Here is a 26,847-nt window from a genome sequence, read left to right on the forward strand (position 1 = left end):
AGAACCCGAGCCCACCGGGGACAGGACCCCCGTGACACACACACACACACACACACACACCTATTATACGGGTCATTAAAGGTGTCTACCTATGGCCTGGGTAATCAGCGGTGTATATCGGCGCCCGTATTCACCTCAGAGGCTGGTATCAATACACAGCATGGGAATTAAGGTACCCATGAAACCACAGGGATGTACCATGTTGTCACGGTAACATGATATTATTCTGTTAGATGTCAACAAAAAAGAACTAAAAGCTTACCTTTTTTATATTTGCACAGTATGTACATATTATTAATGTTGTAAATACAAATCTTTATATATCTAGAAAGGGTGGTCCTAAAGAGGAGGGATTTTTCAAATTGACGGTGTGTCGGTTTTAAAAGTGCTCACCCTCTGGTCAACATATGAAATAACAAGTGTGTGTAAGGAATTGAAATGCGCCCCCTTTGGCTAAAATTATTTAAAAAAAATAAATATGTATATAGAAACATACTGTAATAACATGAAGTAAATAATGAAGATTAAAAACCAATTACAAACAAAAAATTTAAAAAAATGAACTAAAAGCTTACCTTTTTTATATTTGAATAGTATGTATATATTATTAATGTTGTAAATACAAATGTTTATATATCTAGAAAGGGTGGTCTTAAAAAGGAGGGATTTTTCTAATCAACTGTGTGTCGCTTTTAAAAGTGCTCCCCATCTGGTCAACATATGAAATAACAAGTGTGTGTAAAAATTTGAAATGCACCCCCTCTGGCCAACATATGAAATAACAAGTGTGTGTAAAAATTTGAAGTGTGCTCCTCTGGCCAACATATGAAATAACAAGTGTGTGTAAGAAATTGAAATGCGCCCCCTTTGGCCAAAATTAATAAAAAAATAAAAAAATGTATATAGACACATACTGTAATAACATGAAGTAAATAATGAAGATTAAAAACCAATTACAAACTAAATATTTTAAAAAAAATGGTGACATCTGTCTTTATTGCAATATTGCCAATTTTTTTGTGGTAAAATAGTGATATTTGTGATAATTTTGCCAATTAAAATTCCGATTATTATGATAATATTGCCAAAATGTTAGTTTTCTTATAAAATTGTGACTTTTGTCGAGTAAAATTACGACTCTTCATAAAATTGAGACCGTTATAGAGTAAAATTCCAACTTTTATCATAATATTGCACAAATTTTCCGTTTTTTTGTAAAAAATTTGACTTGCGTTGAGTAAAATGACGACTTTTATTATACAACTGCCAAAATAATCAGTTTTTCTTGTGAAATTGTGGCCTTTTTCTTGCGAAATTCCAACTCATTTTTCACAACAATTTTTTTTATATGTGCATAGTATGTACAGGTAAAAGCCAGTAAATTAGAATATTTTGAAAAACTTGATTTATTTCAGTAATTGCATTCAAAAGGTGTAACTTGTACATTATATTTATTCATTGCACACAGACTGATGCATTCAAATGTTTATTTCATTTAATTTTGATGATTTGAAGTGGCAACAAATGAAAATCCAAAATTCCGTGTGTCACAAAATTAGAATATTACTTAAGGCTAATACAAAAAAGGGATTTTTAGAATTGTTGGCCAACTGAAAAGTATGAAAATGAAAAATATGAGCATGTACAATACTCAATACTTGGTTGGAGCTCCTTTTGCCTCAATTACTGCGTTAATGCGGCGTGGCATGGAGTCGATGAGTTTCTGGCACTGCTCAGGTGTTATGAGAGCCCAGGTTGCTCTGATAGTGGCCTTCAACTCTTCTGCGTTTTTGGGTCTGGCATTCTGCATCTTCCTTTTCACAATACCCCACAGATTTTCTATGGAGCTAAGGTCAGGGGAGTTGGCGGGCCAATTTAGAACAGAAATACCATGGTCCGTAAACCAGGCACGGGTAGATTTTGCGCTGTGTGCAGGCGCCAAGTCCTGTTGGAACTTGAAATCTGCATCTCCATAGAGCAGGTCAGCAGCAGGAAGCATGAAGTGCTCTAAAACTTGCTGGTAGACGGCTGCGTTGACTCTGGATCTCAGGAAACAGAGTGGACCGACACCAGCAGATGACATGGCACCCCAAACCATCACCCAACCATGCAAATTTTGCATTTCCTTTGGAAATCGAGGTCCCAGAGTCTGGAGGAAGACAGGAGAGGCACAGGATCCACGTTGCCTGAAGTCTAGTGTAAAGTTTCCACCATCAGTGATGGTTTGGGGTGCCATGTCATCTGCTGGTGTCGGTCCACTCTGTTTCCTGAGATCCAGGGTCAACGCAGCCGTCTACCAGCAAGTTTTAGAGCACTTCATGCTTCCTGCTGCTGACCTGCTCTATGGAGAATTATATTAAATATGCTGTAAAAAAGTATTGAATTGGACTTGTTGAGACCTGTGATGCATCTATGCAATGTCTCTTTCCATGGTGTCCCTGTGGACTCAGACCATAATGTATCTATGCAATGTCTCTTTCCATGGTGTCCTTGTGGACTCAGACCATAATGTATCTATGCAATGTCTCTTTCCATGGTGTCCTTGTGGACTCAGACCATAATGTATCTATGCTATGTCTCTTTCCATGGTGTCCCTGTGGACTCAGACCATAATGTATCTATGCAATGTCTCTTTCCATGGTGTCCTTGTGGACTCAGACCATAATGTATCTATGCTATGTCTCTTTCCATGGTGTCCCCGTGGACTCAGACCATAATGTATCTATGCAATGTCTCTTTCCATGGTGTCCTTGTGGACTCAGACCATAATGTATCTATGCAATGTCCCTTTCCATGGTGTCCTTGTGGACTCAGACCATAATGTATCTATGCAATGTCTCTTTCCATGGTGTCCTTGTGGACTCAGACCATAATGTATCTATGCAATGTCCCTTTCCATGGTGTCCTTGTGGACTCAGACCATAATGTATCTATGCAATGTCCCTTTCCATGGTGTCCCTGTGGACTCAGACCATAATGTATCTATGCAATGTCTCTTTCCATGGTGTCCTTGTGGACTCAGACCATAATGTATCTATGCAATGTCCCTTTCCATGGTGTCCCTGTGGACTCAGACCATAATGTATCTATGCAATGTCCCTTTCCATGGTGTCCCTGTGGACTCAGACCATAATGTATCGATGCAATGTCTCTTTCCATGGTGTCCTTGTGGACTCAGACCATAATGTATCTATGCAATGTCTCTTTCCATGGTGTCCCTGTGGACTCAGACCATAATGTATCTATGCAATGTCTCTTTCCATGGTGTCCTTGTGGACTCAGACCATAATGTATCTATGCAATGTCTCTTTCCATGGTGTCCCTGTGGACTCAGACCATAATGTATCTATGCAATGTCCCTTTCCATAGTGTCCCTGTGGACTCAGACCATAATGTATCTATGCAATGTCCCTTTCCATGGTGTCCCTGTGGACTCAGACCATAATGTATCTATGCAATGTCCCTTTCCATGGTGTCCCTGTGGACTCAGACCATAATGTATCTATGCAATGTCCCTTTCCATGGTGTCCCTGTGGACTCAGACTAGACCGGGTCCTCCTGTCAAACCACAAGACCTGCACAACGTGAGACGACCCGCCTCCTGCTTCAACTGCTCCAGGAGAGGACACTTTGGCCACGTGAGTCCATTTTTGTATGTTTTCCTTTTAGTTATTTTTGTATGTTTTAACCTAAAAATCCTGGATTTTGTTACTTGGCGCCATCTTGGAAGTGTGCTAACGACTCTTATATTAGCATGCTAATGTTTTATGCCATCTTTTAAACAAATTTTGTATCTTTTAACCTAAAAATCATTGATTTGGCTTCTTGGCGCCATCTTAGAAATATGCTAAAGTCCCTCATATTGGCATGCTAATGTTAGCATGCTAACGTTTCATGCCACCTTTTAGTTATTTTTGTATGTTTTAACCTAAAAATTATGGATTTGGATACTTGGCGCCATCTTAGAAAGATGCTAAAGTCCCTCATATTGGCATGCTAATGTTTTATGCCATCTTTTTAGCTAATTTTGTATGTTTTAACCTAAAAATCATGGATTTGGATACTTGGCGCCATCTTAGAAATATGTTAAAGTCCCTCATATTGGCATGCTAATGTTAGCATGCTAACATTTTATGCCAGATTTTTAGCTATTTTTGTATGTTTTTACCTAAAAATCATGGATTTGGCTTCTTGGCGCCATCTTAGAAATAGGCTAAAGTCCCTCATATTGGCATGCTAATGTTAGCATGCTAACATTTTATGCCAGATTTTTAGCTATTTTTGTATGTTTTTACCTAAAAATCATTGATTTGGCTTCTTGGCGCCATCTTAGAAATATGCTAAAGTCCCTCATATTGGCATGCTAATGTTAGCATGCTAACGTTTCATGCCACCTTTTAGTTATTTTTGTATGTTTTAACCTAAAAATTATGGATTTGGATACTTGGCGCCATCTTAGAAATATGCTAAAGTCCCTCATATTGGCATGCTAATGTTTTATGCCATCTTTTTAGCTAATTTTGTATTTTTTAACCTAAAAATCATGGATTTGGATACTTGACGCCATCTTAGAAATATGCTGAAGTCCCTTATATTGGCATGCTAATGTTAGCATGCTAACATTTTATGCCAGGTTTTTAGCTATTTTTGTATGTTTTAACCTAAAAATCATGGATTTGGATACTTGGCGCCATCTTAGAAATATGCTAAAGTCCCTCATATTGGCATGCTAGTGTTAGCATGCTAATGTTTTATGCCAGCTTTTTAGCTCTATTTGTATGTTTTAACTTAAAAATCATGGATTTGGATACTTGACGCCATCTTAGAAATATGCTAAAGTCCCTCATATTGGCATGCTAATGTTAGCATGCTAACGTTTCATGCCACCTTTTAGTTATTTTTGTATGTTTTAACCTAAAAATTATGGATTTGGATACTTGGCGCCATCTTAGAAATATGCTAAAGTCCCTCATATTGGCATGCTAATGTTTTATGCCATCTTTTTAGCTCATTTTGTATGTTTTAACCTAAAAATCATGGATTTGGATACTTGACGCCATCTTAGAAATATGCTGAAGTCCCTCATATTGGCATGCTAATGTTAGCATGCTAACATTTTATGCCAGATTTTTAGCTATTTTTGTATGTTTTAACCTAAAAATCATGGATTTGGATACTTGGCGCCATCTTAGAAATATGCTAAAGTCCCTCATATTGGCATGCTAGTGTTAGCATGATAATGTTTTATGCCAGCTTTTTAGCTCTATTTGTATGTTTTAACTTAAAAATCATGGATTTGGATACTTGGCGCCATCTTAGAAATATGCTAAAGTCCCTCATACTGGCATGCTAATGTTAGCATGATAATGTTTTATGACAGATTTTTAGCTATTTTTGTATGTTTTAACCTAAAAATCATGGATTTGGATACTTGGCGCCATCTTAGAAATATGCTAAAGTCCCTCATACTGGCATGCTAATGTTAGCATGATAATGTTTTATGCCACCTTTTTAGCTATTTTTGTATGTTTTAACTTGAAAATCATGGATTTGGATACTTGGCGCCATCTTAGAAATATGCTAACTTCTCTCATATTGCAATGCTCGTGTTAGCATGCTAACATTGCTTTTTATCTATTTTTGTATGTTTTAACCTAAAAATTATGGATTTGTATACGAGGCGCCATCTTAGAAATATGCCAAAGTCCCTCATATTGTCATGCTAATATTAGCATGCTAACGTTTCATGCCATTTTTGTAGTTATTTTTGTATGTTTTGACCTAAAAATCATGGATTTGGATACTTGGCGCCATCTTAGAAATATGCTAAAGTACCTCATATTCACATGCTAATGTTTTATGCCATAATTTTAGCTAATTTTGTATGTTTTAACCTAAAAATCATGGATTTGGCTTCTTGGCGCCATCTTAGAAGTATGCTAACGTCTCTCATATTGCCATTCTAATGTTAGCATGCTAATGTTTTATGCCAGTTTTTTTAGCTATTTTTGTATGTTTAAACCTAAAAATCCCGGATTTTGTTACTTGGCGCCATCTTGGAAGTATACTAATGGCTCTTATATTAGCATGCTAATGTTTTATGCCATCTTTTAAACTAATTTTGTATGTTTTAACCTTAAAATCCTGGATTTTGATACTTGCCGCCATCTTAGAAAGACTACCGTTTCTCATATTGGCATGCTAATGTTAGCATGCTAACATTTTAGGCCAGCTTTTTAGCAAATTTGAAATGTTTAAACCTAAAAATCATGGATTTAGATACTTGGCGCCATCTTAGAAGTATGCTAACGTCTCTCATATTGCCATGCTAATATTAGCATGCTAACATTTCATGCCAGCTTTTTAGCTAATATTTGTATGTTTAAACCTAAAAATTATGGATACTTGTTGCCACCTTAGAAATATGCTAACGTCCTTCATATTGACATGCTAATGTTAGCATGCTAACATTTTAGACCAGCTTTTTAGCTAATTTCATATGTTTAAACCTAAAAATCATGGATTTGGATACTTAGCGCCATCTTAGAAGTATGCTAACATCTCTCATATTGCCATGCTAATGTTAGCATGCTAACCTTTCATGCCAGCTTTTTAGCTAATATTTATATGTTTAAACCTAAAAATTATGGATACTTGTCGCCATCTTAGAAATATGCTAACATCCTTCATATTGACATGCTAATGTTAGCATGCTAACATTTTAGACCAGCTTTTTTAGCTAATTTTGTATTTTTAAACCCTAAAAATCATGTATTTGGATACTTGGCGCCATCTTAGAAGTATGCTAACGTCTCTCATATTGCCATGTTAATGTTAGCATGCTAACGTTTCATGTCAGCTTTTTAGCTAATTTTTGTATGTTTAAACCTAAAAATTATGGATACATGGCGCCGTTTTAGAAATATGCTAACGTCCCTCATATTGGCATGCTAATGTTAGCATGCTAACATTTTAGGCCAGCTTTTTAGCTAATTTTGTATATTTAAACTCTAAAAATCATGGATTTGGATACTTGGCGCCATCTTAGAAGTATGCTAACGTCTCTCATATTGCCATGCTAATGTTAGCATGCTAACATTTCATGCCAGCTTTTTAGCTAATATTTGTATGTTTAAACATAAAAATTATGGATACTTGGCGCCATCTTAGAAATATGCTAACGTCCTTCATATTGACATGCTAATGTTAGCATGCTAACATTTTAGACCAGCTTTTTAGCTATTTTTGTATTTTTAAACCCTAAAAATCATGGATTTGGATACTTGGCACCATCTTAGAAGTATGCTAACGTTCCTCATATTGCCATGCTAATGTTAGCATGCTAACGTTTCATGCCAGCTTTTTAGCAAATTTTTGTATGTTTAAACCTAAAAATTATGGATACTCTGGCGCCATCTTAGAAATATGCTAGCGTCCTTCATATTGACATGCTAATGTTAGCATGCTAACATTTTAGACCAGCTTTTTAGCTAATTTTGTATTTTTAAACCCTAAAAATCATGGATTTGGATACTTGGCGCCATCTTAGAAGTATGCTAACGTCTCTCATATTGCCATGCTAATGTTAGCATGCTAACGTTTCATGCCAGCTTTTTAGCTAATTTTTGTATGTTTAAACCTAAAAATTATGGATACTTGGCGTCGTTTTAGAAGTATGCTAACGTCCCTCATATTGGCATGCTAATGTTAGCATGCTAACGTTTCATGCCAGCTTTTTAGCAAATTTGTGTATGTTTAAACCCTAAAAATCATGGATTTGGATTCTTGGCGCCATCTTAGAAGTATGCCGTCCCCAGGCCAGAGGCCTAGGGCATCAAAATTTCCGCGGGAATTTTCTAGTTTTATTTATAATCCACTTTGTATTTCATGAATGTATTATTAAAAAGTATTTAAAAGGAACCTACGGGGACTTTTGGTCAAAATGTTTTTTGAAAAGACCCCAAGAGGAAGCAGAAATTAAAATGATAAAATACATTTAAAAAGTCGTGATACAAAACAAAAATTGTTTTTATTTTATTTTAGTTATTTTTTTCCCTTTTTATTTCCATTGTGATGAGGACTAAGGTGGTTGTGTGTCTCCCTCAGCTCTGCACCAGGGAGGGCAGGTTCAGAGGAATATACATCAGCACGCCGGAGATCAACTATTACGACACCAAGAAGGATATTCCCCACAGGAAGCACATGCTCCGGTCTTGGGTTGAAGGTGGGTCACCTACAAAAAAAATGCAATAAAATATTTTAGCATGCTAATTTGAGCCAACTGCAATCATTCAATAGATTAGGAGAAAAGCTTGGATTTATATTCTCTTGTTTCGCTTAATCGTTAAATTTTATTTGATTTTTTTTACTAATGCACGAATGCTAAATGTGCATTTTTAATGTTGAGAATGGCTAGCATGCTAGTCTTTGTTTATTTACACTTTTTATAAAAGTGTTTTTTATCCCATTACTCAATTGATGGAACAAATTAAGTTTGAGTACTGGATTATAAACGTGTTTTCCAGACTATAGAGTATATAAGCCACACCCACTACATTACAGGGAAAACGTTTTTTTTTTCATACATTAGCCGCACCGGACTATAAGCCGCAGATTTATACGTTGTGAGATGAGTTATTTACACAGGAATATTCTGTAAATGTTTATTTATATACCTTAGTTGTTTCCAAACACGGCAGTAAAACGGCTGATCAAACAAAGCAGAAGTCATCGTATTGGACTCTCACACTATTATGTTAGATCCACTATGGACTGGACTCTCACACTATTATGTTAGATCCACTATGGACTGGACTCTCACACTATTATGTTAGATCCACTATGGACTGGACTCTTACACTATTATGTTAGATCCACTATGGACTGGACTTTCACACTATTATGTTAGATCCACTATGGACTGGACTCTCACACTATTATGTTAGATCCACTATGGACTGGACTCTCACACTATTATGTTAGATCCACTATGGACTGGACTCTTACACTATTATGTTAGATCCACTATGGACTGGACTCTCACACTATTATGTTAGATCCACTATGGACTGGACTTTCACACTATTATGTTAGATCCACTATGGACTGGACTCTCACACTATTATGTTAGATCCACTATGGACTGGACTCTCACACTATTATGTTAGATCCACTATGGACTGGACTCTTATACTATTATGTTAGATCCACTATGGACTGGGCTCTCACACTATTATGTTAGATCCACTATGGACTGGACTTTCACACTATTATGTTAGATCCACTATGGACTGGACTCTCACACTATTATGTTAGATCCACTATGGACTGGACTCTCACTATTATGTTAGATCCACTATGGACTGCACTCTCACACTATTATGTTAGATCCAATATGGACTGGACTCTCACTATTATGTTAGATCCACTATGGACTGGACTCTCACACTATTATGTAAGATCCACTATGGACTGGACTATCACTAGTATGTTAGATCCACTATGGACTGAACTCTCACTATTATGTTAGATCCACTATGGACTGGACTCTCACTATTATGTTAGATCCACTATGGACTGGACTTTCACACTATTATGTTAGATCCACTATGGACTGGACTCTCACACTATTATGTTAGATCCACTATGGACTGGACTCTCACTATCATGTTAGATCCACTATGGACTGCACTCTCACACTATTATGTTAGATCCACTATGGACTGGACTCTCACACTATTATGTTAGATCCACTATGGACTGGACTCTCACTATTATGTTAGATCCACTATGGACTGGACTCTCACTATTATGTTAGATCCACTATGGACCGGACTGTCACACTATTATGCTGGATCCACTATTGACTGGACTCTCACTATTATGTTAGATCCACTATGGACTGGACTCTCACTATTATGTTAGATCCACTATGGACTGGACTCTCACTATTATGTTAGATCCACTATGGACTGGACTCTCACACTATTATGTTGGATCCACTATGGACTGGACTCTCACAATATTACGTTGTGTCTTGTGCAGCCTTTTGAGGCACTCGTGATTTAGGGCTATATAAGTAAACATTGATTGACTGATTGATTGATTGAATGAAAATGAATAGGAGCATCTGGAGTTTTTGAAAGTAGAGGAGCATCAAGCTAAGGCTACATTCGGAAACTACAACACCTTTTCAGTGTCTTTGCTGGTTTTGTTTTGTAAAACTATTAGCATGATGGCCGTCTGCGAAGAAAAAACCCATAATTTAGCCGCGCCAGAAAAAAAGTTGCGTCTTAGTAGGACTGTCAGGTTCAAACACTGATGGCATCTATTAAACAAGACAAGAAGCAAGGAATTAAACAGAGACAGAATTAAATTTGGCTCAATTGAGGAGAGACGTATGGACTGAACTCTTTGCACAGTGTCACCACGCTCTGACGAAAGATTGTACGCCTCCTCTTTTATTTGGACTTTCCCTGATTACATGGCAACAGCTGTTTCTAAGGGAGGGGGGTCGTAAACAGCCATCGCCTTTGATTACAAACAGTTCAAAGAAAAGGTCGCCTTGAGGGGAGTCAGGTCCTGCTTCCTCTCCGCTTTGTAGTTCTCGGGTCTGTGGATTACACTACATCAAAGAAACAGAACACCTTCACCTTCATGTTGCTTCCCATCCTACACAGTGGAGTTTTGCAAGCCTTCTTGGTAGGATCAAAGACAGCTTTTGTCTTCTCGCCGGGAACTAATGGCAACACAAAGTTTTGTGCTAACTTAGATGCAATTATTCTGACAAGGACATAAAAAGAGTTTTAAAAAGTGTCATTAAAAAGCATGACAATCAATGTTCTAAATGAACTCTTTGAATGTCTCCTCCCTCTTTTAGAGCTGAAGAACTGTGGCTTCATCCCCAGCGGTCTTCCCACGCCTGGACCACCCAAGAAGAAACACAAAACCTGCCACCAAGACAACCTCTTCGGTCCTAAACGTTCCCGGGTACAAGCCGGTGCCGCCGGGATCTTCTCCCGCGGTCACAACCACCTCAAAGTCACCAAGTCGCACAAGAAGGAAGCACAGCAAAGCGGCGCCGGTGCCGCCAAACGGTGGAAACCCAAGCGGGCGGTGCCCAAAGAACGCCCCGCCCCTCCTCGATTGGTCAAGGACCAGGATGGAGACTTCCCCCGACAGTTTGGCGGAGCAGAGAAGAAGAAGAAGAAGGATGTGTGGAAGAGTCGTGGGAAGTCCAAGAAGAGAAAAGATGATGAGATGGATCCTCCTGACGACGATCTGTTCATCATCAAGCAGAGGAAACGCAAGCGATAGCAGACGCCATCTTTATGTCGCATCATCAGTCCATCTTTGACACTTTTATAAGAAGACCATCAAGGGCTTTTGCTGCATTTACTACAAAAACAACATTTGGAACCGAAACCTTTAGCTATTTAATTTATTTCTGTTGCAAACACCATCCTTGACAATGTCAACACACACACGGAGCCTTGAAGGGGAACTGCACTTTTTGTGGAAGTTTACCTATCGCTCACAATCATTATGGGAGACATGACGACGTTTTTTTTTTTTTATGCATTCTAAACGGTAAATAAATGCGATCAAAAGTCAGCTTACAAAAAGGAGCCTATGGAAGCCGTTCAGTTCTGCCTATAAAGCCTTTAGAAAATATCCAAGCACCTCCATTAGGTTATATATACGTGATGTAAGTATATGTAGTATCTAGTAACATTCATAATAACATGTAATATATACATGATGTAAGTATATGTATAATGTAGTAACATTCATAATAACATGTAATATATACATGATGTAAGTATATATGTCATGTAGTAACATTCATAATAACATGTAATATATACATGATGTAAGTATATATGTCATGTAGTAACATTCATAATAACATGTAATATATACATGATGTAAGTATATATGTCATGTAGTAACATTGATAATAACATGTAATATATACATGATGTAAGTATATATGTAGTATCTAGTAACATTCATAATAACATGTAATATATACATGATGTAAGTATTTATGTAATATAGTAACATTTATAATAACATGTAATATATACATGATGTAAGTATATATGTCATGTAGTAACATTCATAATAACATGTAATATATACATGACATAAGTATATATGTCATATAGTAACATTTATAATAACATGTAATATATACATGATGTAAGTATATATGTCATGTAGTAACATTCATAATAACATGTAATATATACATGATGTAAGTATATATGTCATGTAGTAACTTTCATAATAATACATAAAGTAAATATATATGTCATGTAGTAACATTCATAATAATACATAATGTAAGTATATATGTCATGTTGTAACATTCATAATAACATGTAATATATACATGACATAAGTACATATGTCATATAGTAACATTCATAATAACATGTAATATATACATGATGTAAGTATATATGTCATGTAGTAACATTCATAACAACATGTAATATATACATGATGTAAGTATATATGTCATGTAGTAACATTCATAATAACATGTAATATATACATGATGTAAGTATATATGTCATGTAGTAACATTCATAATAACATGTAATATATACATGATGTAAGTATATATGTAGTATCTAGTAACATTCATAATAACATGTAATATATACATGATGTAAGTATATACGTCATGTAGTAACATTCATAATAACAAGTAATATATACATGATGTAAGTATATATGTAGTATCTAGTAACATTCATAATATGTAATATATACATGATGTAAGTATATGTATAATGTAGTAACATTCATAATAACATGTAATATATACATGATGTAAGTATATATGTAGTATCTAGTAACATTCATAATAACATGTAATATATACATGATGTAAGTATATATGTCATGTAGTAACATTCATAATAACATGTAATATATACATGATGTAAGTATATATGTAGTATTTAGTAACATTCATAATAACATGTAATATATACATGACGTAAGTATATATGTCATATAGTAACATTCATAATAACATGTAATATATACATGATGTAAGTATATATGTCATGTAGTAACATTCATAATAACATGTAATATATACATGATGTAAGTATATATGTCATGTAGTAACATTCATAATAACATGTAATATATACATGATGTAAGTATATGTCATGTAGTAACATTCATAATAACATGTAATATATACATGATGTAAGTATATATGTAGTATCTAGTAACATTCATAATAACATGTAATATATACATGATGTAAGTATATATGTCATGTAGTAACATTTATAATAACTACTTATTTTGATCATTTCAAAAATGCATCACATTTGATTTTTTTTTTTTGTCTTCATTACTGAATACTCACTGCAGAGAGCCAACAAACCTAACACATCACTTACTGTACAACGTCTGCTGTCATTAGGATGCCGACTGCCGGGATGTTCATGTATTCCCATTTAGGTGAAGAGTGACTCATAATCCTCACAAAGAAACGCAAGTGTCTTTTTGTGTCGTGTTTTTTTTCGCCAGTTCCAGGTCCCAAATGGCGGTCAAAGTGTCCCAGCTTGTCAGATTATATCTTCAGGCATCTACTTGTCAGGTGAGAGGAAGGATTTATGATCCGGAATACATTTACAGGGAGCAGGGAAGCGAGGAAACAGCAGACCACTCGAGGACGCAGGAAGTGATTACGTTGCCACCATAAATAATTTGTCTGCGTTAGCACTTATAATAACAATATCTCTAAAACTCGGTTAATGTTCAAGTTCATTTGCTTTTTGAATTGTTATTTATCGGCAGAATAGTGGCGCTTCCATTGTAAGTTTACTTGTATTTACGTTTATTTAGCATTCAGAATGCATTAAAAATAATCCATCCGTCATGTCTTTTATAATGATTGTGAACAAAATTCCAAAAATAGTCCAGTTACGCTTTCATAACACACCATGGAGTACTTTGACATTGAACATTCAGGACAGGAAGTGCATTTTAAAAAGTGCCCTTAACAGAAGATTGAATATTGAACACAGGGTTTACTACCGTGTGCGGGATGCAGTTAGCACAATAAAATATGATCACTGGAACCAACAGTGCGTTCATCGTATTCACACTGTGTGTACATGTCTTTCATCCATAGGAAATCAGACTTCTTGATTTCCAGACACTTCTCCTACCTTGGATCTACTCTGCGGGCTGGCCATCCCCCCCAAACACTTCACCACATACATGTAATGCATGCAGTTCTTCTCAATAGTGGGACTGATCCACCTGAATTTATTATATGTTGAGTTTCATTATATTTTCAGTATCAAATAGTTCAAGTCGGTCCAATTTTTTTTAATAGTTAAAGTATTTTTTTTTTTTTTTTTATTTATTTCAGGCAAATTGATGCACTCTACATATTTTCTGGTAAAGACAAAAAAAAAATCAATATTGGTAGAATTATTTGTTTGTCATCTATCTTGTTTTCTTTAGTGTTACTCAGGATATAATGTTATGCAGAGGTGTACTTATAACAATTTTACAGACTATAGTCGCGGCAGGGGGTGCAAATTTTTTTTTAAATACTCGAGAATTAATGTTTGGTTCATTTTTTTTATAATTATGCCATTGGACAATAGAAAAAACAAAAAATGGCCTCTTCGCTGCACTCTATGGTACCTAAAGAAACTAACATTAATAATAGTTAATGTTATAATTAATTAAAGTATTTACTTAATGACTACCGTTTGGTGAGGTGGAAACATAAGATATAGTTGCATTGACATTAAACTCAAAATATGAATATTAGTGACGAGAGAGCGCTTTTTTGTTGCTTAAAGCTGCCATAATCAATATTACCGCATTCTCGGTGAGCATGAAGGCAACACGACTACACAGACGAGCACTATGGACAACGCTGACAGCTCTATGGCGCCTAAAGAAACTAATATTAATAGTTAATGTTATAATTAATTAAAGTATTTACTTAATGACTACCATTTGGGGAGGTAAAAAGATAAGATATAGTTGCATTGACATTAAACTCTAAATATGAATATTAGTGACGAGAGAGACTTTTTTTGTTGCTTAAAGCTGCGATAGTCAATATTACCGCATTCTCGGTGAGCATGAGGGCAACACGACGACACAGACGAGCACTTTGGACAACGCTGACAGCTCTATGGTTCATAAAGAAACTAATAATAACAGTTAATGTTATAATTAATTAAAGTATTTACTTAATGACTACCATTTGGGGAGGTAAAAAGATAAGATAGTTGCATTGACATTAAACTCAAAATATGAATATTAGTGATGAGAGAGAGACTATTTTTTGTTGCTTAAAGTTGTGATGGTCAATATCACCGCATTCTCGGTGCGCATGAAGGCAACACGACTACACAGACAAGCACTTTGGACAACGCTGACAGCTCTATGGTTCCTAAAGAAACTAATAATAATAGTTAATGTTGTAATTAATTACATTTACTTAATGACTACCATTAGGTGAGGTAGGAAAGTAAGATATAGTTGCATTGACATTAAACTCAAAATATGAATATTAGTGACGACTGACGAAAGAGACTTTTTTGTTGCTTAAAGTTGCGATAGTCAATATTACCGTATTCTCGGTGAGCATGAAGGCAACACGACTACACAGACAAGCACTTTGGACAATGCTGACAGCTCTATGGTTCCTAAAGAAACTAATAATAATAGTTAATGTTATAATTAATTAAAGTATTTACTTAATGACTACCATTTGTTGAGGTAAAAAAAATAAGATATAGTTGCATTGACATTAAACTCAAAATATGAATATTAGTGACGAGAGAGACTTTTTTTGTTGCTTAAAGCTGCGATGCACAATATTACCGCATTCTCGGTGCGCATGAAGGCAACACGACTACAGAGACAAGCACTTTGGACAACGCTGACAGCTCTATGGCGCCTAAAGAAACTAATAATAATAGTTAATGTTATAATTAATTAAAGTATTTACTTAATGACTACCATTTGGGGAGGTAAAAAAACAAGATATAGCTGCATTGACATTAAACTCAAAATATGAATATTAGTGATGAGAGAGACTTTTTTGTTGCTTAAAGTTGCGATGCACAATATTACCAAATTCTCGGTGCACATGAAGGCAACACGACTACACAGACCAGCACTTTGGACAACGCTGACAGCATGGCGCCTAAAGAAACTAATATTAATAATAGTTAATGTTGTAATTAATTAAATTTACTTAATGACTACCGTTACGTGAGGTAGGAAAGTAAGATATAGTTGCGTTGACATTAAACTCAAAATATGAATATTAGTGACGACTGACGAGAGAGACTTTTTTTGTTGCTTAAAGCTGCGATAGTCAATATTACCGCATTCTCGGTGCGCATGAAGGCAACACGACTACACAGACGAGCACCTTGGACAACGCTGACAGCTCTATGGTTCCTAAAGAAACAATAATAGTTAATGTTATAATTAATTAAAGTATTTACTTAATGACTACCATTTGGTGTGGTAAAAAAAAAAAAGATATAGTTGCATTGACATTAAACTCAAAATATGAATATTAGTGACGCGAAAGACTTTTTTGTTGCTTAAAGCTGCGATGGGCAATATTACCGCATTCTCGGTACGCATGAAGGCAACACGACTACACAGACACTTTGGACAACGCTGACAGCTCTATGGTTCCTAAAGAAACTAATATTAATAATAGTTAATGTTGTAATTAATTACATTTACTTAATGACTACCATTTGGTGAGGTAAAAAAATAAGTTATAGTTGCATTGACATTAAACTCAAAATATGAATATTAGTGACGAGAGAGACTTTTTTGTTGCTTAAAGCTGCGATAGTCAATATTACCGCATTCTCGGTACACATGAAGGCAACACGACTCCACAGACGATCACTTTGGACAACGCTGACAGCTCTATGGTTCATAAAGAAACTAATAATAATCGTTAATGTTATAATTAATTAAAGTATTTACTTAATGACTACCATTTGGTGTGGTAAAAAAAAAAGATATAGTTGCATTGACATTAAACTCAAAATATGAATATTAGTGACAAGAGAGACTTTTTTTGTTGCTTAAAGTTGCGATAGTCAATATTACCGCTTTCTCGGTGAGCATGAAGGCAACACGACTACACAGACAAGCACTTTGGACAACGCTGACAGCTCTGTGGTTCCTAAAGAAACTAATAATAGTTAATGTTGTAATTAATTACATTTACTTAATGACTACCATTTGGGGAGGTAAAAAAATAAGATATAGTTGCATTGACATTAAACTCAAACTATGAATATTAGTGACGAGAGAGACTTTTTTTGTTGCTTAAAGTTGCGATGCACAATATTACCGCATTCTCGGTGCACATGAAGGCAACACGACTACACAGACAAGCACTTTGGACAACGCTGACAGCTCTATGGCGCCTAAAGAAACTAATATTAATAGTTAATGTTATAATTAATTAAAGTATTTACTTAATGACTACCATTTGGGGAGGTAAAAAGATAAGATATAGTTGCATTGACATTAAACTCAAAATATGAATATTAGTGACGAGAGAGACTTTTTTTGTTGCTTAAAGTTGCGATGGTCAATATTACCGCATTCTCGGTGAACATGAAGGCAACACGACTACACAGACAAGCACTTTGGACAACGCTGACAGCTCTATGGCGCCTAAAGAAACTAATAATAATAGTTAATGTTATAATTAATTAAAGTATTTCCTTAATGACTACCATTTGGGGAGGTAAAAAAACAAGATATAGCTGCATTGACATTAAACTCAAAATATGAATATTAGTGATGAGAGAGACTTTTTTGTTGCTTAAAGTTGCGATGCACAATATTACCAAATTCTCGGTGCACATGAAGGCAACACGACTACACAGACCAGCACTTTGGACAACGCTGACAGCTCTATGGCGCCTAAAGAAACTAATATTAATAATAGTTAATGTTGTAATTAATTAAATTTACTTAATGACTACCGTTACGTGAGGTAGGAAAGTAAGATATAGTTGCGTTGACATTAAACTCAAAATATGAATATTAGTGACGACTGACGAGAGAGACTTTTTTTGTTGCTTAAAGCTGCGATAGTCAATATTACCGCATTCTCGGTGCGCATGAAGGCAACACGACTACACAGACGAGCACCTTGGACAACGCTGACAGCTCTATGGTTCCTAAAGAAACAATAATAGTTAATGTTATAATTAATTAAAGTATTTACTTAATGACTACCATTTGGTGTGGTAAAAAAAAAAAAGATATAGTTGCATTGACATTAAACTCAAAATATGAATATTAGTGACGAGAAAGACTTTTTTGTTGCTTAAAGCTGCGATGGGCAATATTACCGCATTCTCGGTACGCATGAAGGCAACACGACTACACAGACACTTTGGACAACGCTGACAGCTCTATGGTTCCTAAAGAAACTAATATTAATAATAGTTAATGTTGTAATTAATTACATCTACGTTCCCATCCTCACCTATGGTCATGAGCTTTGGGTTATGACCGAAAGGACAAGATCACGGGTACAAGCGGCCGAAATGAGTTTCCTCCGCCGAGTGGCGGGGCTCTCCCTTAGAGATAGGGTGAGAAGCTCTGTCATCCGGGGGGAGCTCAAAGTAAAGCCGCTGCTCCTCCGCATCGAGAGGAGCCAGATGAGGTGGTTCGGGCATCTGGTCAGGATGCCACCCGAGCGCCTCCCTAAGGAGGTGTTTAGGGCATGTCCGACCGGTAGGAGGCCACGAGGAAGACCCAGGACACGTTGGGAAGACTAAGTCTCCCGGCTGGCCTGGGAACGCCTCGGGATCCCCCGAGAGGAGCTGGACGAAGTGGCTGGGGAGAGGGAAGTCTGGGCTTCCCTGCTTAGGCTGCTGCCCCCGCGACCCGACCTCGGATAAGCGGAAGAAGATGGATGGATGGATGGAGTTAATGTTGTAATTAATTAAATTTACTTAATGGCTACCATTAGGTGAGGTATGAAAGTAAGATATAGTTGCATTGACAAACTCAAAATTTGAATATTATTGACGACTGACGAGAGAGACTTTTTTGTTGCTTAAAGTTGCGATGGTCAATATTACCGCATTCTCGGTGAGCTTGAAGGCAACACGACTACACAGACAAGCATGTTTCAACGATTACGCAACGTGGAACTATAAGTGATGCATATATAAAGAATAAACACAAGACAATATGGAGACTATCACGGCTGATGTTACACAGCTACGCTTTTTACTAGCGCTGGAAAGAGACAATCAGTAGGAAATGGATGGATGGCTTTGCGAACGCTGGAGAATTCCCACTTTTCCCATGTGACATGAACGCAGCAGGTGAAGCCCCGCCAGCTGCGTAAGCATCTTCACTTTCGGTAGAGGAGAGGCTTTATGAGCGTGTTAAAAACTGTCTGACTGCCGCTCCAGCAACATTTAGTCGATATTCGGGGGGTGAACATGGACAAGGTTTCTCCCAACACGGGTGACGCGACACTGGACCAGGCCGTGGGCGAGTGGCTCCGCTACGACAAGGTAATCTGACAGCTAGCGTGTTAGCTTGCCCGAACGCGCTCAAAAACATTGCGCTGCCACAATGTCGCTAATGTTTTCACATTGTAACACATTTATAAGTTAGTCCGCATATTATTGAACTGCCCCGTAAATATGTTTATTTGAATTATCCCGAGCGGACTTTTGACAGGCAGCTCACTTCCTTAAAACATTGACTTTTGATGTGTTCGCCATAAAAGGGCATCATTTCCGGCGAGAACAAGCAATAAAATAACCAGGTCTGACAATGCTTGTCAATATCACGAAAAAGAGGCTGTATGAAATATAATAAGTTGAAATATTGTATAGGATGTTGTTACACTGGACTAGTGCTTCTGCAAATATTTATCAAACATAATAAGGCACCGGGGTTGTACAATATACCGGTATTAGTATAGTACCGCGATACTAATGAATCATATTCGGTACTATACCACCTCTAAAAAGTACCTGTACCCAAACTTGCCAACTTGAGACCTCAGAATTAGGGATATATTCAAAAGGCCCGCTGGGGGCTAGCTATATATATATATATATATATATATATATATATATATACATAATAGTGTGAGAGTCCAGTCCATAGTGGATCTAACATAATATTGTGAGAGTCCAGTCCATAGTGGATCTAACATAATATTGTGAGAGTCCAGTCCATAGTGGATCTAACATAATAGTGTGAGAGTCCAGTCCATAGTGGATCTAACATAATATTGTGAGAGTCCAGTCTGTAGTGGATCTAACATAATAGTGTGAGAGTCCAGTCCGTAGTGGATCTAACATAATAGTGTGAGAGTCCAGTCCGTAGTGGATCTAACATAATAGTGTGAGAGTCCAGTCCGTAGTGGATCTAACATAATAGTGTGAGAGTCCAGTCCATAGTGGATCTAACATAATCGTGTGAGAGTCCAGTCCATAGTGGATCTAACATAATAGTGAGAGTCCAGTCCATAGTGGATCTAACATAATAGCGAGAGTCCAATCCGTAGTGGATCTAACATAATAGTGTGAGAGTCCAGTCCATAGTGGATCTAACATAATAGTGAGAGTCCAGTCCATAGTGGATCTAACATAATAGCGAGAGTCCAATCCGTAGTGGATCTAACATAATAGTGTGAGAGTCCAGTCCATAGTGGATCTAACATAATAGTGTGAGAGTCCAGTCCATAGTGGATCTAACATAATAGTGAGAGTCCAGTCCATAGTGGATCTAATATAATAGTGGGAGTCCAGTCCATAGTGAATCTAACATAATAGTGTGAGAGTCCAGTCCATAGTGGATCTAACATAATAGTGTGAGAGTCCAGTCCATAGTGGATCTAACATAATAGTGAGAGTCCAGTCCATAGTGGATCTAACATAATAGCGAGAGTCCAATCTATAGTGGATCTAACATAATAGTGTGAGAGTCCAGTCCATAGTGGATCTAACATAATAGTGGGAGTCCAGTCCATAGTGGATCTAACATAATAGCGAGAGTCCAATCCGTAGTGGATCTAACATAATAGTGTGAGAGTCCAGTCCATAGTGGATCTAACATAATAGTGTGAGAGTCCAGTCCATAGTGGATCTAACATAATAGTGAGAGTCCAGTCCATAGTGGATCTAATATAATAGTGGGAGTCCAGTCCATAGTGAATCTAACATAATAGTGTGAGAGTCCAGTCCATAGTGGATCTAACATAATAGTGTGAGAGTCCAGTCCATAGTGGATCTAACATAATAGTGTGCAGTGTTTCCCACAGGACAGGCATCTATTTGTGGTGGTGTGGTCGGGGGGCGGGGAGGGGTGGGGGGGGGGGATGCAGCGGCGATGACCAAGAAGAAGGCGGAGTTGGAATATAATTACAACATTTTATGTACATATTTATATACAGATTTGAACAATTAGTGATTCACTGAAATATATTTATTAATTGTGGTTCTTACAAAAAATATATCTTATAAAATATAAAAGCTAAAATGTCTCTTAAAGCTCTGCTCCTTTAATTAGTGAATACTAAATAATTTAACTTTAGCCTACTACTACAACCATATTATTTACCAGCAACATGAAGTGAAACAGAGGCAGAGGTGTCCTGCCACAGTCAGTCAACCTCCTCCTCCTGCTGCTGAACAGGTCGCACCTGTGGTCCGGACTGTAGGCCTACCTCCTCTCCAAGTCGAGCCCTTTTCGGTCGTTGAAAATATTTTTCTATACTCATCTGTGTTAAAAAGTGAACATCCAACATTAGAATTTATTACTAACGAGCAGAACCGCTCTATGTACAGTGCCGTCTAACCTTAAGCGGCAGCAGCTCAACACATGCAGGGTTCAACGTTAAGGTTTTTTCTACTTGCCCGACTTCTCAAATGTACTTGCCCCAATATTTTTACTTGTCCTGCCTAGGTTTTTTTCTGGCTGTGTAGTGCTCATGGCTTATATCTTTCTAAAATCCTTCCCGTTGACTATTTACAACACTACACAGTATTTATTATTATTATTATCTATAATTACATTTAAATGGCATTGCATACATGTAAAATTAAATGGTATTTCACATTATTTGACCAGTAGCAGTTACACTCATCTGAACAGGTCAGCCACCTGTTTAAAGCCCGATCACAGTTGAAATCTTGAAATGAAGGGCCTTTAATGGCCAAAACATTAACCTGGACAACATTTTAACAGCTGGTTGGCTCAGATTTTATTCTTTTCATTGCATTCACATGCTGCAGTGGACAGTGGACAATTTAGCTTCAGTCCATGTGTGTTTATTGACAACATGGTTATAACCTGGACACGTTAGCTCGTCGGTATTGTAACACGTGACTGTTACTACGTGCGTATGCCCCGGGCCACGAGTCAAACAGCGGCGGTGTTAATGAAGCAGCGTCAGGCTGCTCACCGTCAGTGAAACGCTCGGTGAAATCACGGATTAACGTTAAATATATGACGAGCCGCGAGCGATGCAGCTATAACCTATCTACTAGTGATGGGTTGATGAGGCGTCATGAAGCGTTTCGACACATTGCAAAACTGTATTGATACTGTGTCGATACTGTGTCACTAAATACTGACATCTGCTGGACATTAAAAATCCCTACAGGCAACCTATGGACCGACTCAACTGACACTGATTTTATGACCTAGTACAGTGGTTCTCAAATGGGGGTACGCGAACCCCTGGGGGTACTTGAAGGTATGCCAAGGGGTACGTGAGATTTTTAAAAAATATTCTAAAAATAGCAACAATTCAAAAATCCTTTATAAATATATTTATTGAATAATACTTCAACAAAATATGAATGTAAGTTCATAAACTCAGTGAAGCACAAGCTCAGGTTTGTCACTAAAATGTCTGTCAAAAAGAACTGTGAAAAGAAATGCAACAATGCAATATTCAGTGTTGACAGCTAGATTTTTTGTGGACATGTTCCATAAATATTGATGTTAAAGATTTTTTTTTTTTTGTGAAGAAATGTTTAGAATTAAATTGATGAATCCAGATGGATCTCTAATACAATCCCCAAAGAGGGCACTTTAAGTTGATGATTACTTCTATGTGTAGAAATCTTTATTTATAATTGAATCACTTGTTTATTTTTCAACAAGTTTTTAGTTATTTTTATATCTTTTTTTCCAAATAGTTCAAGAAAGACCACTACAAATGAGCAATATTTTGCACTGTTATACAATTTAATAAATCAGAAACTGATGACATAGTGCTGTATTTTACTTCTTTATCTTTTTTTTTTCAACCAAAAATGCTTTGCTCTGATTAGGGGGTACTTGAATTTAAAAAAAAATCACAGGGGGTACATTGCTGAAAAAAGGTTGAGAACCACTGACCTAGTATATACAATAATATAAACCAAGTCATTGTATTTCATTTAGGATTATTTCATAACTTAATTTAAATAAAAATATATTTTTTGTCTTTTTTAGATACAGTCAATAAATAATGTGAACATGTATCATAACATGGAAATCTAAGAGAACGTGTTGTGAATGAGGATGCTTGTGGACCTGGAAATTATTATTTATTTATTTTTACTAAAAAAAAAAACAGTTTTTCCAACGTATTCAATTTTAGACGCTTTCTCTTCTTAGTTATTATTTCTCCGGCTGTAGAAAAGAGCCGCTCACAGGGCACAGAGGAGGCGTCAGTGCGACACAGTTCGCGTATGGTCACGTGACCAAAACAGCTCATGATCGGTCACGTGACTTTCAAAAAGTGGTACGCGCACCGACACAGGGTTTCGCTCTATGAGCTCGACGCATGCATCGGTGTTGCCGGACCCATCACTACTATCTACCTATAACACCTGTAAAAATGAAGCAATGCTACCACGCTAGCAAGCGTTAGCTAGCCGGCTATGAGCCACCAAGCTGCTAACTGTCGCCAAAAGGCAACATTTAAGTTTTTTTCCCCATGGCATCCTGGATCAAGGCTTTCAGCAGCTTTTGGACGTTTGAGGTAGAAACGTAGGAAGCGCCATCATTATGAAAAGTAGCCGGCGAGTATTTTGATTCCGTCCGTCCCTCTTCTTCTTCTTCTTCTTCTTCTGGCCCACCAGGTGAATTAAGCGCTATTGGCGGAGTTACAATGCATAGTAGGCTACCGCCACCTACTGCACCGGAAGTGTAACTACAAGCAACATTCACAGACAGTCCCATTGCTTTTATGAGCGTTTGAGCGAGTCAAAAGCCGAAAAATCCATTTGTGGCGGACGTAATTCTTTCGTAGCGGGCCGCCACAAATAAATGAATGTGTGGGAAACACTGGTGTGAGAGTCCAGTCCATAGTGGATCTAACATAATAGTGAGAGTCCAGTCCATAGTGGATCTAACATAATAGCGAGAGTCCAATCTATAGTGGATCTAACATAATAGTGGGAGAGTCCAGTCTGTAGTGGATCTAATATAATAGTGGGAGTCCAGTCCGTAGTGGATCTAACATAATAGTGTGAGAGTCCAGTCCATAGTGGATCTAACATAATAGTGAGAGTCCAGTCCATAGTGGATCTAATATAATAGTGGGAGTCCAGTCCATAGTGAATCTAACATAATAGTGTGAGAGTCCAGTCCATAGTGGATCTAACATAATAGTGTGAGAGTCCAGTCCATAGTGGATCTAACATAATAGTGAGAGTCCAGTCCATAGTGGATCTAACATAATAACGAGAGTCCAATCTATAGTGGATCTAACATAACAGTGAGAGTCCAGTCCATAGTGGATCTAACATAATAGTGTGAGAGTCCAGTCCATAGTGAATCTAACATAATAGTGAGAGTACAGTCCATAGTGGATCTAACATAATAGTGTGAGAGTTCAGTCCATAGTGGATCTTATATATATATATATATATATATATATATATATATATATATATATATATATATATATATATATATAGCTGTAATTCACTGCAATTGAGGTATTTATTTTAGTTTATATATATATATATATATATATATATATATATATATATATTTAGTAGATATATATATATATATATATATATATATATATTCAGGTAAAAGCCAGTAAATTAGAATATTTTGAAAAACTTGATTTATTTCAGTAATTGCATTCAAAAGGTGTAACTTGTACATTATATTTATTCATTGCACACAGACTGATGCATTCAAATGTTTATTTCATTTAATTTTGATGATTTGAAGTGGCAACAAATGAAAATCCAAAATTCCGTGTGTCACAAAATTAGAATATTACTTAAGGCTAATACAAAAAAGGGATTTTTAGAAATGTTGGCCAACTGAAAAGTATGAAAATGAAAAATATGAGCATGTACAATACTCAATACTTGGTTGGAGCTCCTTTTGCCTCAATTACTGCGTTAATGCGGCGTGGCATGGAGTCGATGAGTTTCTGGCACTGCTCAGGTGTTATGAGAGCCCAGGTTGCTCTGATAGTGGCCTTCAACTCTTCTGCGTTTTTGGGTCTGGCATTCTGCATCTTCCTTTTCACAATACCCCACAGATTTTCTATGGGGCTAAGGTCAGGGGAGTTGGCGGGCCAATTTAGAACAGAAATACCATGGTCCGTAAACCAGGCACGGGTAGATTTTGCGCTGTGTGCAGGCGCCAAGTCCTGTTGGAACTTGAAATCTCCATCTCCATAGAGCAGGTCAGCTGCAGGAAGCATGAAGTGCTCTAAAACTTGCTGGTAGACGGCTGTGTTGACCCTGGATCTCAGGAAACAGAGTGGACCGACACCAGCAGATGACATGGCACCCCAAACCATCACTGATGGTTTGGGTTGGTTTGGTTTGCATTTCCTTTGGAAATCGAGGTCCCAGAGTCTGGAGGAAGACAGGAGAGGCACAGGATCCACGTTGCCTGAAGTCTAGTGTAAAGTTTCCACCATCAGTGATGGTTTGGGGTGCCATGTCATCTGCTGGTGTCGGTCCACTCTGTTTCCTGAGATCCAGGGTCAACGCAGCCGTCTACCAGCAAGTTTTAGAGCACTTCATGCTTCCTGCTGCTGACCTGCTCTATGGAGATGGAGATTTCAAGTTCCAACAGGACTTGGCGCCTGCACACAGCGCAAAATCTACCCGTGCCTGGTTTACGGACCATGGTATTTCTGTTCTAAATTGGCCCGCCAACTCCCCTGACCTTAGCCCCATAGAAAATCTGTGGGGTATTGTGAAAAGGAAGATGCAGAATGCCAGACCCAAAAACGCAGAAGAGTTGAAGGCCACTATCAGAGCAACCTGGGCTCTCATAACACCTGAGCAGTGCCAGAAACTCATCGACTCCATGCCACGCCGCATTAACGCAGTAATTGAGGCAAAAGGAGCTCCAACCAAGTATTGAGTATTGTACATGCTCATATTTTTCATTTTCATACTTTTCAGTTGGCCAACATTTCTAAAAATCCCTTTTTTGTATTAGCCTTAAGTAATATTCTAATTTTGTGACACACGGAATTTTGGATTTTCATTTGTTGCCACTTCAAATCATCAAAATTAAATGAAATAAACATTTGAATGCATCAGTCTGTGTGCAATGAATAAATATAATGTACAAGTTACACCTTTTGAATGCAATTACTGAAATAAATCAAGTTTTTCAAAATATTCTAATTTACTGGCTTTTACCTGTGTGTGTGTGTGTGTATATATATATGTATATATATATATATGTGTATATATATATATATATATATATATATATATATATATATATATATATATATATATATATATATATATATATATATATATA

General features: G+C 36.9%; 2 protein-coding genes across 2 annotated transcripts in view; both read left to right on the forward strand.

Annotated features, from left to right (window-relative positions):
* zcchc7 (zinc finger, CCHC domain containing 7) overlaps positions 1–11,432 on the forward strand; it is a 198,174-nt gene extending 186,742 nt beyond the window's left edge. The window contains exons 8-10 of the mRNA XM_061977031.1: positions 3,543–3,638; positions 8,107–8,224; positions 10,880–11,432. Of these exons, the coding sequence (XP_061833015.1) occupies positions 3,543–3,638; positions 8,107–8,224; positions 10,880–11,316 (651 nt within the window). The 3' untranslated portion in view covers positions 11,317–11,432. The remainder of the gene's footprint in view (positions 1–3,542; positions 3,639–8,106; positions 8,225–10,879) is intronic.
* Positions 11,433–19,385: 7,953 nt separating this feature from the next.
* The window catches only part of pgm2 (phosphoglucomutase 2), a 45,006-nt gene continuing 37,544 nt past the window's right edge, over positions 19,386–26,847 (forward strand). Inside the window, exon 1 of the mRNA XM_061977035.1 lies at positions 19,386–19,592. Within this exon, the coding sequence (XP_061833019.1) occupies positions 19,518–19,592 (75 nt within the window). The 5' untranslated portion in view covers positions 19,386–19,517. The remainder of the gene's footprint in view (positions 19,593–26,847) is intronic.

Source organism: Nerophis lumbriciformis, linkage group LG16 (genome assembly GCF_033978685.3).
Source record: "Nerophis lumbriciformis linkage group LG16, RoL_Nlum_v2.1, whole genome shotgun sequence".
NCBI lineage: Eukaryota > Metazoa > Chordata > Actinopteri > Syngnathiformes > Syngnathidae > Nerophis > Nerophis lumbriciformis.